Below are 12,318 nucleotides of genomic sequence, written 5' to 3'. Positions count from 1 at the left end.
TTCACTGGGTCATGCAAGATCCTTGTTGCAGCGCCCAGACTCTCTATTTGTGGCACACGCAGGCTCAGTTGCTCCTCAGTAGGCAGGATCTTAGTTATCTGACCCGGGACTGAACCCTCATCCCCTGCATTGCAAGGCAGATTTTTAACCACTGGACCACCTTCTTCTTAAAGGCCAAATAACATTCAGCTCTTTTTATATACCACATGTTCTTTTTCCACTCATCCATTAATACACATTTAGGTTGCTTCTATATCTTAGCTATCGTGACTAGTGCTACAATGAGCACAGAAGTGCTAATCTCTCTTCAAGAACCTAAAAATAAACAAATGGGACTACATCAAACTAAAAAGCTTCTGCACAGCAAAAGAAAAAAATCAAGAGTCAAAAGGCAATTTACAGAATGGGAAAAAATAATGCACACCATATAGGAAGTTAATCTCCAAAATGTGTAAGAATTTCTACAATTCAGTCGTAAAACAAAAATGTGCTAAGGACTTAGACAAAAAAAAAAAAAAAAAGTTCTTTGGACAGAGATTTCTCCAAAGAAGACAGACAAATGGCCAACATGCATATGAAAAGATACGCTAATCGTCGGGGTAATGCAAATCAAAACCACAATGAGGTATCACCTAATTCCTCTCAAGATGGCTATACCAGAATAGATATAGAGGTGATGGTGAGGCTGTGAGACACTAGAGCCCTTGTGCACTGTTGCTGTGAAAGGAAAGTGGGGCAGCTTCAATGGAAAACGATGTTTCCTCAAAAAAATGAAAGCAGAACTATCCTATGACCCAGCAATCCCGCGGCTAGGTATTTATCCACAAGATTGAAATCAGAGAGATTAGCGCTCCTGAGGGTTGACTGGTTTGTTTCTCTCGAAGTCTGGCGCTACCCGGGCTCCCTACAGCATGTAGGTCCCCGTTGCTTTTAAACCCCTTAAATAAAACCTCACTGCCCTTCCCCTCCACTGATCCCAGGCAGATTCCTAGGCACCCCACTGCTTATTCCAAACTGCCTTCCAGGGCCAGAATTTTGCTTCCTGCCCGGGGAACTCAAGCCAGGCTTGGGCAAGTCCCAGGGGAGAGCGCCCAGCGACATGCGCGCGGATCAGAGCAGCGTGACGCGAGCCGGGACTCGCTGTGCGCTCCCCAGACGCGTGGCTTCCCTGGGCCGCTGCCAGTCCCGCTCCCCCGGCGGGGGCGGAGCGTGGCCTTTTTTGGTCCGGGGAGGAGTGGCTGTGGTCCGGGAGGTCACCGGACCGCAGGGCTGGCTGCTGTCATTTGCGCCCTGTGCTCGGGTTCAGCTCAGCTCACCCGGTTCCCATGCGAACCCGGAGCCCCAGCCCTCGGGAATAGCAGCCGCAGCGGCCAGCCGGCCAGTGCCTCCATCCCCCTATCAGAGACCCTATCATGTGCCAGGGGAGCATCTGCCCGTGGCGGGGGCCCCTGCCTCTCCTCCACGTGCGGACCTGGATCGAGCCTGTGGTGGCCTCCACGCAGGTGGCCACCTCCCTCTACGACGCGGGGTTGCTCCTCGTGGTGAAAGCGTCCTTCGGAGTTGGGCCCTCCTCTAATCACAGTTCCAGCCCGTCGCCTCGGGGGGCTCTTGAGGACGAACAGCAGAGGGCCATCTCCAATTTCTACATCGTCTACCACCTGGTGATGGGCCTGACGCCCCTCCTGTCGGCTTACGGGCTGGGCTGGCTCAGCGACCGCTACCACCGCAAGGTCTCCATCTGCGTGCCTCTGCTGGGCTTCCTGCTCTCCCGCCTCGTGCTGCTGCTCAAAGTGCTGCTGGACTGGCCCGTGGAGATGCTGTACGCAGGGGCTGCGCTGACCGGACTGTGCGGCGGCTTCTCTGCGTTCTGGTCAGGGGTCATGGCCCTGGGATCCCTCAGCTCCTCCGAGGGCCGCCGCTCCCTGCGCCTCATTGTGATTGACCTGATCCTGGGCTTGGCGGGGTTCTGCGGGAGCATGGTCTCGGGACATCTCTTCAAGCAGATGGTCGGGCACTCCAAGCAGGGCCTGGTGCTGACCGCCTGCAGTGTAAGCTGTGCCACCTGTGCCCTTTTGTACAGCCTGTTTGTGCTGAAGGTCCCCGAGTCCAAGGCCAAGCCCCGCAAGGCCGTGGATATAGTGCCTGGCACCGTCGGCAGGTATGACACCCTGGATCCTGATCAGACAGACAAGCAGAGTGTGGTGAGGCCCCCTCCACCTCCTGCAATGGCTAAGTCCAAACAAATCATCATTGGCCTGCTCTTTGTGGGCGCCATCATCTATGACCTGGCAGTGGTGGGCACAGTGGACGTGATACCGCTTTTTGTGCTGAGGGAGCCTCTGAGTTGGAACCAAGTGCAGGTGGGCTATGGTATGGCTTCGGGGTACACCATCTTCATCACCAGCTTCCTGGGCGTGCTGGTCTTCTCCCGCTACTTCCAGGACACCACCATGATCATGATCGGAATGGTCTCCTTTGCGTCAGGAGCCCTCCTCTTGGCTTTTGTGAAAGAGACATACATGTTCTACATTGGTGAGTCTGGCATTCTTGGGGAGGCAGGACGAGGCCACTGCTGATCCCCTAAGTAACGGGGCGTACACCCGCGGTGCTGTGGTCTGTCACAGCTCAGCACCAGAGATTATGTCTGCTACCTAGGAAGCACAAGGGACAGAGGATTATGTGCACCTGAGTTTGGCTGTATTATCTGTGTTGTCCACTGAAATGTAATCAGAGTGGGGTCCGTAGCTCTAGGAAGTCAAGGGAGAGATGGTCAGTGGTGCCGGGAGTCAGGAGAGGCTTTAGGATGGCCCTGAGTGGAAGAGATGGGGTTGAGTTTATCTCCCCGATTTTAAAGGGATAAAACATTTTCAAGTATTCCAGCTGAAAAGGTCCTTTAATTAAAATCATTTCAGGTCAAGCACAGGCTTTTCAAAAAGAGAAAAATCCTCCATAAATGCCTTCCACAACCAATATAATACATTCCCTCAAGGAAGCAGAATGAAGTTTCTGAGGACACAGACAACCACAAGCAGAGCACTCTGGACCAGGGCTCTAATAGAACTTTCTAGAGTGAAAGAAATGTTCTGTAAAGTTTCCGCCTAATACAATAGCCATTAGCCATGTGTGGCTATGAAGCCCTTAAAATGTGGCTAGTGCAACTTGAACAGAATTTTTCATTTTATTTCATTTAAGTAGTCATGTGACTTGCCAGTGGCTAATGGAACAACTCTAGACCGTTCCCAGAGACCACCCTTTGACTGAGGTCACACAGCTCAGAAAAACATCTCACAAAATGGCTAGATTACTTTTAGCCAGCTCCCAGTTAAACAGGCCAAGTGCAAGCCTGAGTAACCTCTCCTCTTCCCTCCCCATCACTTATAGCCACTCCCACCCCACCCCACCCCTTCGCCACACACACACATCAGGATGATGAGCAGGGCTACAGGGAAGAGCGGGGTGTAGTAGATGTGGTAGTGGCAACGTTTCTGGATGCAGCCAAAGCTTCTGAGACTGCGTCTCAGAGATGATGTAGGGTAAGGGCAGACACCTCCCTCCTGGGAGGCAAGGAGCTGAAAGTCACTTGAGCGACATCAGCTCCATTTCCTTAGAAACCACTTAACTCTGCCAATAAAGACGCCCTTCACCACCTGTCACCATGTCCCAGGTGCCTTGCCACCTTCAAGATGGGTCTGCAGCATCTACAGCTCCATCTAGGAACTCAGGGAGTCAGCCTGCCCTGGGGCAGGGTGGGGCCACGAAAGGACTGTGGGAGGCGGCTTCTAAGGGAGGTTTTCCTGTTATTCTGATTTACTCTTTGGCCAAGGCTGGGCTCCAGTGAAGAGTGTTCTCATGTGCTTCTTCTCCAGCTCGGGCCATCATGCTGTTCGCTCTCATCCCTATCACAACCATCCGATCAGCAATGTCCAAACTCATCAAGGGTTCCTCTTATGGTGAGTGAAAGGAATCTGAGAGGTTTCAGAGCCACTTGGTTTGAGGCACAGGGTTTGGACTGACAGAAGGCACAGGAGAGAGCTCCAGCAGCAGCCTTGAAGACACTGGGCACACACTAGTGTCCATCCAGGGCGGAAGGAGTGAGAGCAGGAGCAGGGAAAGACTGGGAAAGTCTGCCATTGAAAAGCCACCAAGGAAAATACTGCCACCCACGGGCCATGGGAAGAGCCAACTGGATGGAGGCCAGAATCCTGGTAACATGAGCCGTGAACACAGAGGGAGTCAGGGAAAGGGGAGGGGGCTCCGGAGAGCCTCCCAGAGACTCAGCTATCAGGGAACACAGAGCGACAGCACAGTAACCTTGGTAACCTCGGTCCCTTCCACAGGAAAGGTGTTCGTCACCCTGCAGCTGTCCCTGACGCTGACTGGGGTGGTGACATCCACGCTGTACAACAAGATCTATCAGCTCACCATGGAGAAGTTCATCGGCACCTGCTTTGCGCTCTCCTCTTTTCTCTCCTTCCTGGCCATCCTACCGATTGGGTAAGACAGGAGCAGTTCCTGCTCTTTGGGCTGGGGCTGAGGTCAAGGACTGTTGGAGCCTTTCCAGCCTATTATCATAAAGTATTTCCTTTTCACATTTACACAATGGGTTCTGAGTAGGCTCTCCCACTAAGAAAAACTTCTGTTCCCCCAAACTAGTAATCTGGTAATTTGGGAATTCCCTAAAGTCATAAGTAATAAACAGAGGGCCTCGACATGCTGGCTCACTTCCTGGCAGTTTTGTAACAGGAGCCTCATACACTTTCTTGTAATCAGAGGCTGGGATAAAAAACCCTCTCAAATCACCCAGACCTCGTTGAGTCTCCTTTAGGTGACAGTCATCTGGCCTCACTTTCAAGTATTCTTTCTTCTCTGTATCTTGGGAGGGCTTTGAGCACCCCTGCAGGACATGGGTAATTCCTCTAAGCTCTCTGGGGAAATTGTCTCATTTGTAAAACAAGAGTGCTTACCTTCTGGGGGATAACAGGCAGGAGGAAGGCCGGAGATACAAAGGCCCATGGGGAGAGTTGCCAGCTGAGGTTATCACCAATATAGACCACAGGAAATAATCTGGTCTTCAACCAGCTCCATTCAAAAGAAATACAAAACCACAAGCACAAGCCATATTATATGATTTTACATTTTCTAGTAGCCACGTTTAAATACAACACGAGTAACAGGTGAAATAATTTTAATAATATATTCGATTTGGCCCAATAGCTCCAAAATGTCTTTGGAATCAACCTACAAAATCAATGAGTTCTTTTGAATTAAGGCTTTGAAATCCCGTATGTATTTATACTGACTGCACATCTCAACTTGGACTCCATTTGAAGGCAAGAGTTCAGAAGCCAATGTAACTAGTGGCTACATATTAGACAGCCGAGCTTTGGTCTGTTTAGGCCCTTTTCTCATGCTTGTATCAATCCCACAGAGGAGAAAGGAACGCAGTAATGATATCGACAATAAGATACAAAGGACATGATATAGATCTGCTTTTTAAAGGGACCTGCTTGGTAGCACACTGGAGCCCTCCATATCATTAATGGTGGTGTTGTAGGCTGCAGAGTAGAAGGGTTGAAGGCAGGTTGGGAAAAGCTAAAGGTAGGTTGGAAAAAGTGGGAAGTGGATGGTGAAAAGGGCCGCCTTTGGATTCTCGCATCACACTGTGGAGCTTGATGTGCTTACATAGAAAGTTGAGCTTCCTAAGACAGAAGCCATCAATCATAAGGGTTCTTTGATTTCACAGTTGAGAGAATAAGATCAAACAGCTGAGAGAATTTGTGCAAAACAGCAGACTTGATTACCAGTGCCGTCGCTTGCCAGTTTTCATTTTCAAACTGTTCAGGCCTTAGGCCTTTTCATGTGCCCCTGTTTTCATGAGAGTCTTGGCTGAATGGGTTGGGCTTAGCTAGACCTGACCCACAATGCAAACTTCTCTGGAGTGCCAGCTCTTTGTCCAAGTGAGTAATGGATTAATAACTGTGCCACTTGGAAGTTACCCAGTTCTGTTTGATTGGCAGTTGTGTGAAATAGTCTCTTTGACCTAAACAGATCAACAAAAACAACAAAAGAAAACAAGTCTGACTAGACTAGTTAATATCTCATAGCTAGAGAGATAAACAGACAAATGAAAGCAATGAGAATATGTAATAAATGGTTCCTTTCTACAGTTTCAATGCTTTCCCTTTTTAAAGAGACTTTGGGGTATGTGAAGCAGGCGGGCTGCTCTCACCCCAGCTGGGGACACCTCACCCCAGTGGACTTGGGCCCAGTCCTACACTGTGTGCATGGAATTTTAAGATATACAGGATCTTCATCATCTTATACCACAGAAGCCGGGTCAGTATCTTGAACCAATCGTAAGTAGTAATGCTTACGTGAATTGAGGCACTCAAGTAGATGCCTCTGTTGGAGACATTTAGCAGTAGAGGGACTCAAGTGCTAACAAAGCCTCCTTTGCCTGCTGCACACTGGAATCACTTGGAGAGATTTAAAAAACTACGATGGACTGGATCCTACCTGCGGAGATTCTAACTCAGTTGATCTGGGATATAGCCTGGGCATGGGAATTTGTTAAAGCTCTCCAGTTTATTTGGATGTATAACCAAGGTTGAGAACCTTTGGTAGAAAGGGAGTGTTTCTAGTACTTTTCCCTCCACAAAGTCACTAAATGAACAAAATCTTGAAAAATTCTTTCAAGAGGCCAAGGCTGCACCACCAATCATTAAGCACGATCAACAGGAAAGACCAGTAGAACTCTAGAACTGCAGAAAGAAGAGCTACATTCCAAAGACAGAAAAGCCCAGGAAGACATGTCACAGCAGGGAGTGGAGGAGGGCAGAAGGTAGAGAGGAGCGGTTGCTGAGCCCAGCTGCCAACAGCTCCATTACAATAAGTGACTGTGGCCCCAGCCCTTCCTGGTACCGAAGTGAGCCAACTTCACGGCACTGTGAGAACCTGCCCTCGCCTCCTCACTCTTCGTTATGTGCAGCAGGGAGATGCCGAGGGAATGTCTGTCTGGTTCTGCCCATCCGCAAGCCCCCAACCCCTCATCACACATGCACTCAGCTGCTGCCTTATGGTTCATAGTTGCCATCAGAAGCGAATGGGCTCCTCTTCTTCAAAGTAGACCTCTAAGCCTGAGTTCTTTTGCACCCATCCCGTTCCCCTCCCTCAATCTCTCAAAGATAAAAATAGCAAACATGTAAACAGCCTTGATTATGTGCCAGGCACTACTTTGAATGTTTCATATGTTTTAACCTTCTCAAACAATCCTCTGAAGCAATTACTATTTTATCCCCATTTTGCAGATGAAGAAACAAAATCTAAGGTGTCATGTAACTTGCCAAAGGTTACACAGTTAATAAGGGACAGTGACAGGATTTGAACCCGGGAAGTTGGTTCTTAGTCACTATTTGACGGTATATCTCAGAAAAGTCACTGGGTATCTGGGTGCCACACCTTTTCTCCCCTTAGAGTTTACTTGTACTACTTACCAACTCCATCTCCTGAGTTCTTCCTATCAGAACTGACACATGGTCTGCTACCCTCTTGCCTCCTCCTCCCCCCAGCCATGTTCTCCAGTGCTGGTCTGCATTTGCTTACTTCTCGTTCACTCGTTCACTTTGAACCCACTCCAGACTGACTTCCCTGTTCAATGCCTCCAGGGCTGCGCTGAGATCCAACTTCCTCACAGCCGAGTACACTGGACTCCCTGCCATCCTCTCCCCATCGGTTCTCAGTGGCCCCCAACACTGTGGGTCACTCCTTCCTTGGAAGGCACTTGTCACTTGGCTTTCTTAACACCTCCTCTCCCGGGTTTCTCCTACCTCTCTGACTTCTCTACAAACCTCCACATGGAAGAATTCTTTGGGGCTCAGATCTGGGTTGTCTTCTCACTTCATCGTCTCGAAGTAATCTAAATTATTTTCAAAATTTCAAATTACCATCTCAGTTTCCAAAATTGCATCCTTGACGCCCTCCTAACATCTGCTCCCCTCCAGTCTTGCCCATCCCATTAAATGGCATCACACTCAGCCAGGAAAGAAATCTGAGAGTCATCAAAGTCCTCCTGCTTCTTCATCTTCCCGTACCTCCCATCCATCAAGCCTCATTGATTCTACCTCCAGTATATGCCTCAAACTACTGTTGCTACCCCTAGTCCAAATCACTTGGGGAATCAACTTCGCCCCTGAGCCAATCTCCCTGCATCCATCCACCCTCTTTTTACCAGGTGGCCTGAGAAATTTCCCTAGAGTGGACACCAGTTCGCATCATCTCCTGCTCAAAGCTCTGTACTTGGCTTTCACAGTTCTTAGGATGAAGCGCCACTGTCTCACAGTGGACCACAGGTCCTGCATAGTCCAGCCTCACCCTCTTCTCCAGCCTGCTATTCCTGCCACTCACCACCCTCCCCTCTCCGCTTCAGCCCCAGGAGCCTCCCCGTCGTGCCCTTCCCCCTTCCTTACCCACATGTCCTTTTTTTTTGGCTGGGCTGGGTCTTCGTTCCTGCAAGGGCTTTTCACTGTGGTGGCTTCTCTCGTCCCAGAGTGCAGGTTCTAGGTCACGCGGGCTTCAGTAGCTGTGGCTCATGGGCTTAGTTGCTCCTTGGCACGTGGGATCTTCCCGGACCAGGGATCAAACCTGTGTCTCCTGCACTGGCAGGTGGATTCTTTACCACTGAGAAGCTGGACACCTCACACGTCTTTCTTAATATAGCTAGATGTGGTCTTAACTTGAACACCATTTTCTCAAAGAGGATTTGAGAAAATTCCCTTCCCAATTTAAGTTAGACCCTTCTATGATATGCTCCCCTAGCTTCCTATGGAGAAGGCAATGGCACCCCACTCTAGTACTCTTGCCTGGAAAATCCCATGGATGGAGGAGCCTGGTAGACTGCAGTCCATGGGGTTGCGAAGAGTCGGACACAACTAAGCGACTTCACTTTCACTTTTCACTTTCATTGGAGAAGGAAATGGCAACCCACTCCAGTGTTCTTGCCTGGAGAATCCCAGGGGCAGTGGAGCCTGGTGGGCTGCCGTCTATGGGGTTGTACAGAGTCGGACACGACTGAAGCGACTTAGCAGCAGCACAGCTTCCTATACTTTTCCTTCAGAGCATGAGAGTTGACGATTACTTAGTGATTTACTTTTCCATGCTTGCTCACTAGACCATAGGCTCCCTGAGGGCAGGAACCACGCCTGTTTGAGTGACCTTGTACCCTGTGTCCAGCAGAGAGCTTAGTGCATAAGAAGCACTCAAAGTCTTTAATGAAAGAACAATCTGACAGGGTGTGACGCAGCAGTACTGACCACCCAGGAGCTGCCTGTTGAGCTTCCATGTCAGGGGTTGGCCACCACCATGATCAACAAAAGTTGATCAACAGTCAATCTAAGGAAGAAATAGAAAATTTTAGTCCTGCTAATCCAAGGATTATAACCCAGAGGGAGACTATTTCAGGAAACGCCGAGGAGTGTTCTACCTATAAGATGCCAAGGCACAGTTACAGTTCTATGTTTGTGAGACAACGTTTTGTGGAGGAGGTGGGGGATAAATTAAAAGTTTGGGATTAACATATACACACTGCTGCTGCTAAGTTGCTTCAGTCGTGTCCAACTCTGTGTGACCCCATAGACAGCAGCTCACCAGGCTCCTCTGTCCCTGGGATTCTCCAGGCAAGAATACTGGAGTGTGTTGCCATTTCTTTCTCCCATGCATGCATGCATGCTAAGTCGCTTCAGTTGTGCCCGACTCTGTGTGACTCTATGGACAGCAGTCCAACCAGGCTTCTCTGTCCACGGGATTCTCCGGGCAAGAGTACTGGAGTGGGTTGCCATCTCCTTCTCCTATATACACACTGCTGCTGCTAAGTCACTTCAGTTGTGTCCAACTCTGTGTGACCCCATAGACGTCAGCCCACCAGGCTCCCCCGTCCCTGGGATCCTCCAGGCAAGAACACTGGAGTGGGTTGCCATTTCCTTCTCCAATGCATGAAAGTGAAAAGTGAAAGTGAAGTCGCTCAGTCGTGTCCAACTCTTAGCGACCCCATGGACTGCAGCCTACCAGGCTCCTCTGTCCACGGGATTCTCCAGGCAAGAGTACTGGAGTGGGGTGCCATCTCCTCCTCCTCCATACACACTACTATTTATAAAATAGGTAAACAAGGGCCTAATGTATAGCACAGGGAACTCAATATCTACTAACCTATAATGGAAGAGAATCCAAAAAAGAATATATATATCACTTTGCTGTACACTTGAAAAAAACACATTATAAATGAACATACTTCAATTTTTAAACATTTCCCAAGATGGACCTGGGCGGGACAAACCAAAGTAACATACTGACAGTTTACATAGTCCAACAAGGTCAGCGGTGGGTTGAGACCTATTACAAGATTGAGAAAGGAATGTTATTTCCCAGGGGGTTACCTTACTGCCACCAGGAAGAAATTCTTTTTTTTTTTTTTTCCCCAGCGAGTAGGAATTCCTGCGTCTTCTAAGGGGATCAAGTTAACACAATGCAGGTGCACAATACACTCTAAAGCAGAGGAGATAGTTACTCAAATGGGCAGAGAATCTTAATGCTGAAAAGTTTTCTTGTCCTGCTTTAAAATAATTCACCAAGCGCGGGGCTCTGCTGTCATGGTCCCACAGCTGGGGTGAGCTGTGGAGTCGGGCCTGGGACAGTTCATGTGGTCCTGGGCTGCCTGCCTCTACTCGCCTCTCGCCAGCTCTGACACACAGTGAGCTTTAAGAATAGTGAGTGCTCCTCCCTGGAGAGCCCTAGGGCTCACAGACGGTAGGAAATCTGTGTTTGGAAGTTTCTACAAAGCTTTTCCTTAGAAGGATTTGGATTTCTGCCCACACCCCACCCACTAGCTCCAGATGTGGTCCATCCATTAGGAAGAACTGTGTTCCAGCTTAGAATCTGGGGTTCCTAGAGCTCAAACAGTTGAGAAGGAGAATGCCAGAGGTTGAAGGACATGCCAAAGGTCACACAGATTCCAGACTTCAATACAGCTCTTCATTCCTAGGCGTCCATTTCATCTCCCAGTATTTTTAAACAATGTGATGATTTATGGAAGAGAGAAAAGGGCAATGCAAAGGCAGAAGGGGATACAGCTAATTCCGCTTGGGATGAGTGAAGCTTGAGCTTGAGGTCCGCATGGGAGTGCATCATCAGACAGAAGTGAGATGGAAAGAGGCTCCAAGAAAGGGAAAATGTAGATGCAAAGGGCTCTCCATATTATGGGACAGGAAGGAGGCTGGAGTGAGGGAAATTCTCTGGGGCCACTTTCCTCCAGAGAGTACAGCGGTTCTGCTGCCATAATGGACAGAGTCTCCGAGAGATGGCTAGAGACCCTCCCTCCCCATTTCAGCTGTTCCCCTGTAATTCTCTGTTGTAAATTCTTACAGCATCGTGGCCTATAAGCAAGCCTCGTGGTTGCAGCCTGGAGACATCACAGAGAAATGAAGGTGCTGATCTGCGGGACCCAGAAACACCAGCAATGGCCAGACTCCCTCTGAAGACCAAGGACGGGACCAGGAACTCGTGTCCACAGTAATCCATTGCTCAAGGAACCCAAGTTCCAGCCAGAGTAGGCCTCAGAATGACTTGCTGTGGCTCAGGGGTCCTGGGTGGGTGGGGGAAAGCACTTAACTGGTGATGGAGACACTTTCTCAGCTTTCAGATGTTGCTATTAGGCAGAGGTTGGGTTCTGCAGACAGCAGAGTGTGAACTTTCAAGGGAGATACACAGGCCACAGGCACAGCCATATCCAACATGGAAGCCAGTTTTTTTCCAGGAATGTTCTGGGGGCTCCACCCATGGTAACTAGTCACCCAGGAGTCCTGTGTGAGAACACAAAGGCAGTCAACCACCTGAGGGGGATGAGGAAGGGAATTTTCGAAAGAACTGCCAACTGTGAACGTCATTCAGTATTTTTAAAATTAAAACAGAACCTTGAAAACAAAGTTTAGCTTTCTTCCCTCAGGCCTTGTTAGCATGAATGACTCGGGAGCTATCTAGGGCTCAGGCATTTGAAGTCAGCATAGTTTTGTTTTTAAGAAGGCAATTATCAAAAAGGCTTTCTTCAAAGGAATACTTTCCATCAATAGTACTTCCAAAAGTGAGAGGTGTGAAAGGAGAGGGGAGATATGCTAACACCATTTTATTTTGAGGCACTTACTTTTTTAATTACGTGAATAAAAGACTCACCTCCTAATAAATCAACATCCATAGCATGAGTGTGTGACTCACTGTCTCTTTGGTCAGCTTCCCTCTAGAACTCAGACACGGCATTCTCAGACTAGGATAAAA

At 49.0% G+C, this 12,318-nt stretch overlaps 1 protein-coding gene across 1 annotated transcript; it reads left to right on the top strand.

Annotated features, from left to right (window-relative positions):
* Window positions 1-1,301: 1,301 nt before the first annotated feature.
* SLC46A2 (solute carrier family 46 member 2) lies at window positions 1,302-11,621 on the top strand. Its single transcript, XM_055579351.1, has 4 exons — window positions 1,302-2,532; window positions 3,867-3,950; window positions 4,338-4,494; window positions 11,415-11,621. Exons 1-4 carry the CDS (start codon window positions 1,413-1,415, stop codon window positions 11,470-11,472), a joined length of 1,419 nt encoding a protein of 472 aa, XP_055435326.1. The 5' UTR covers window positions 1,302-1,412; the 3' UTR covers window positions 11,473-11,621.
* The last annotated feature ends 697 nt before the right edge of the window (window positions 11,622-12,318 follow it).

This window comes from Bubalus kerabau, chromosome 4 (assembly GCF_029407905.1).
Source record: "Bubalus kerabau isolate K-KA32 ecotype Philippines breed swamp buffalo chromosome 4, PCC_UOA_SB_1v2, whole genome shotgun sequence".
NCBI lineage: Eukaryota > Metazoa > Chordata > Mammalia > Artiodactyla > Bovidae > Bubalus > Bubalus kerabau.
The sequence above is the reverse complement of the archived record's forward strand: the minus strand, read 5'-3'. Positions and strand labels throughout refer to the sequence as shown.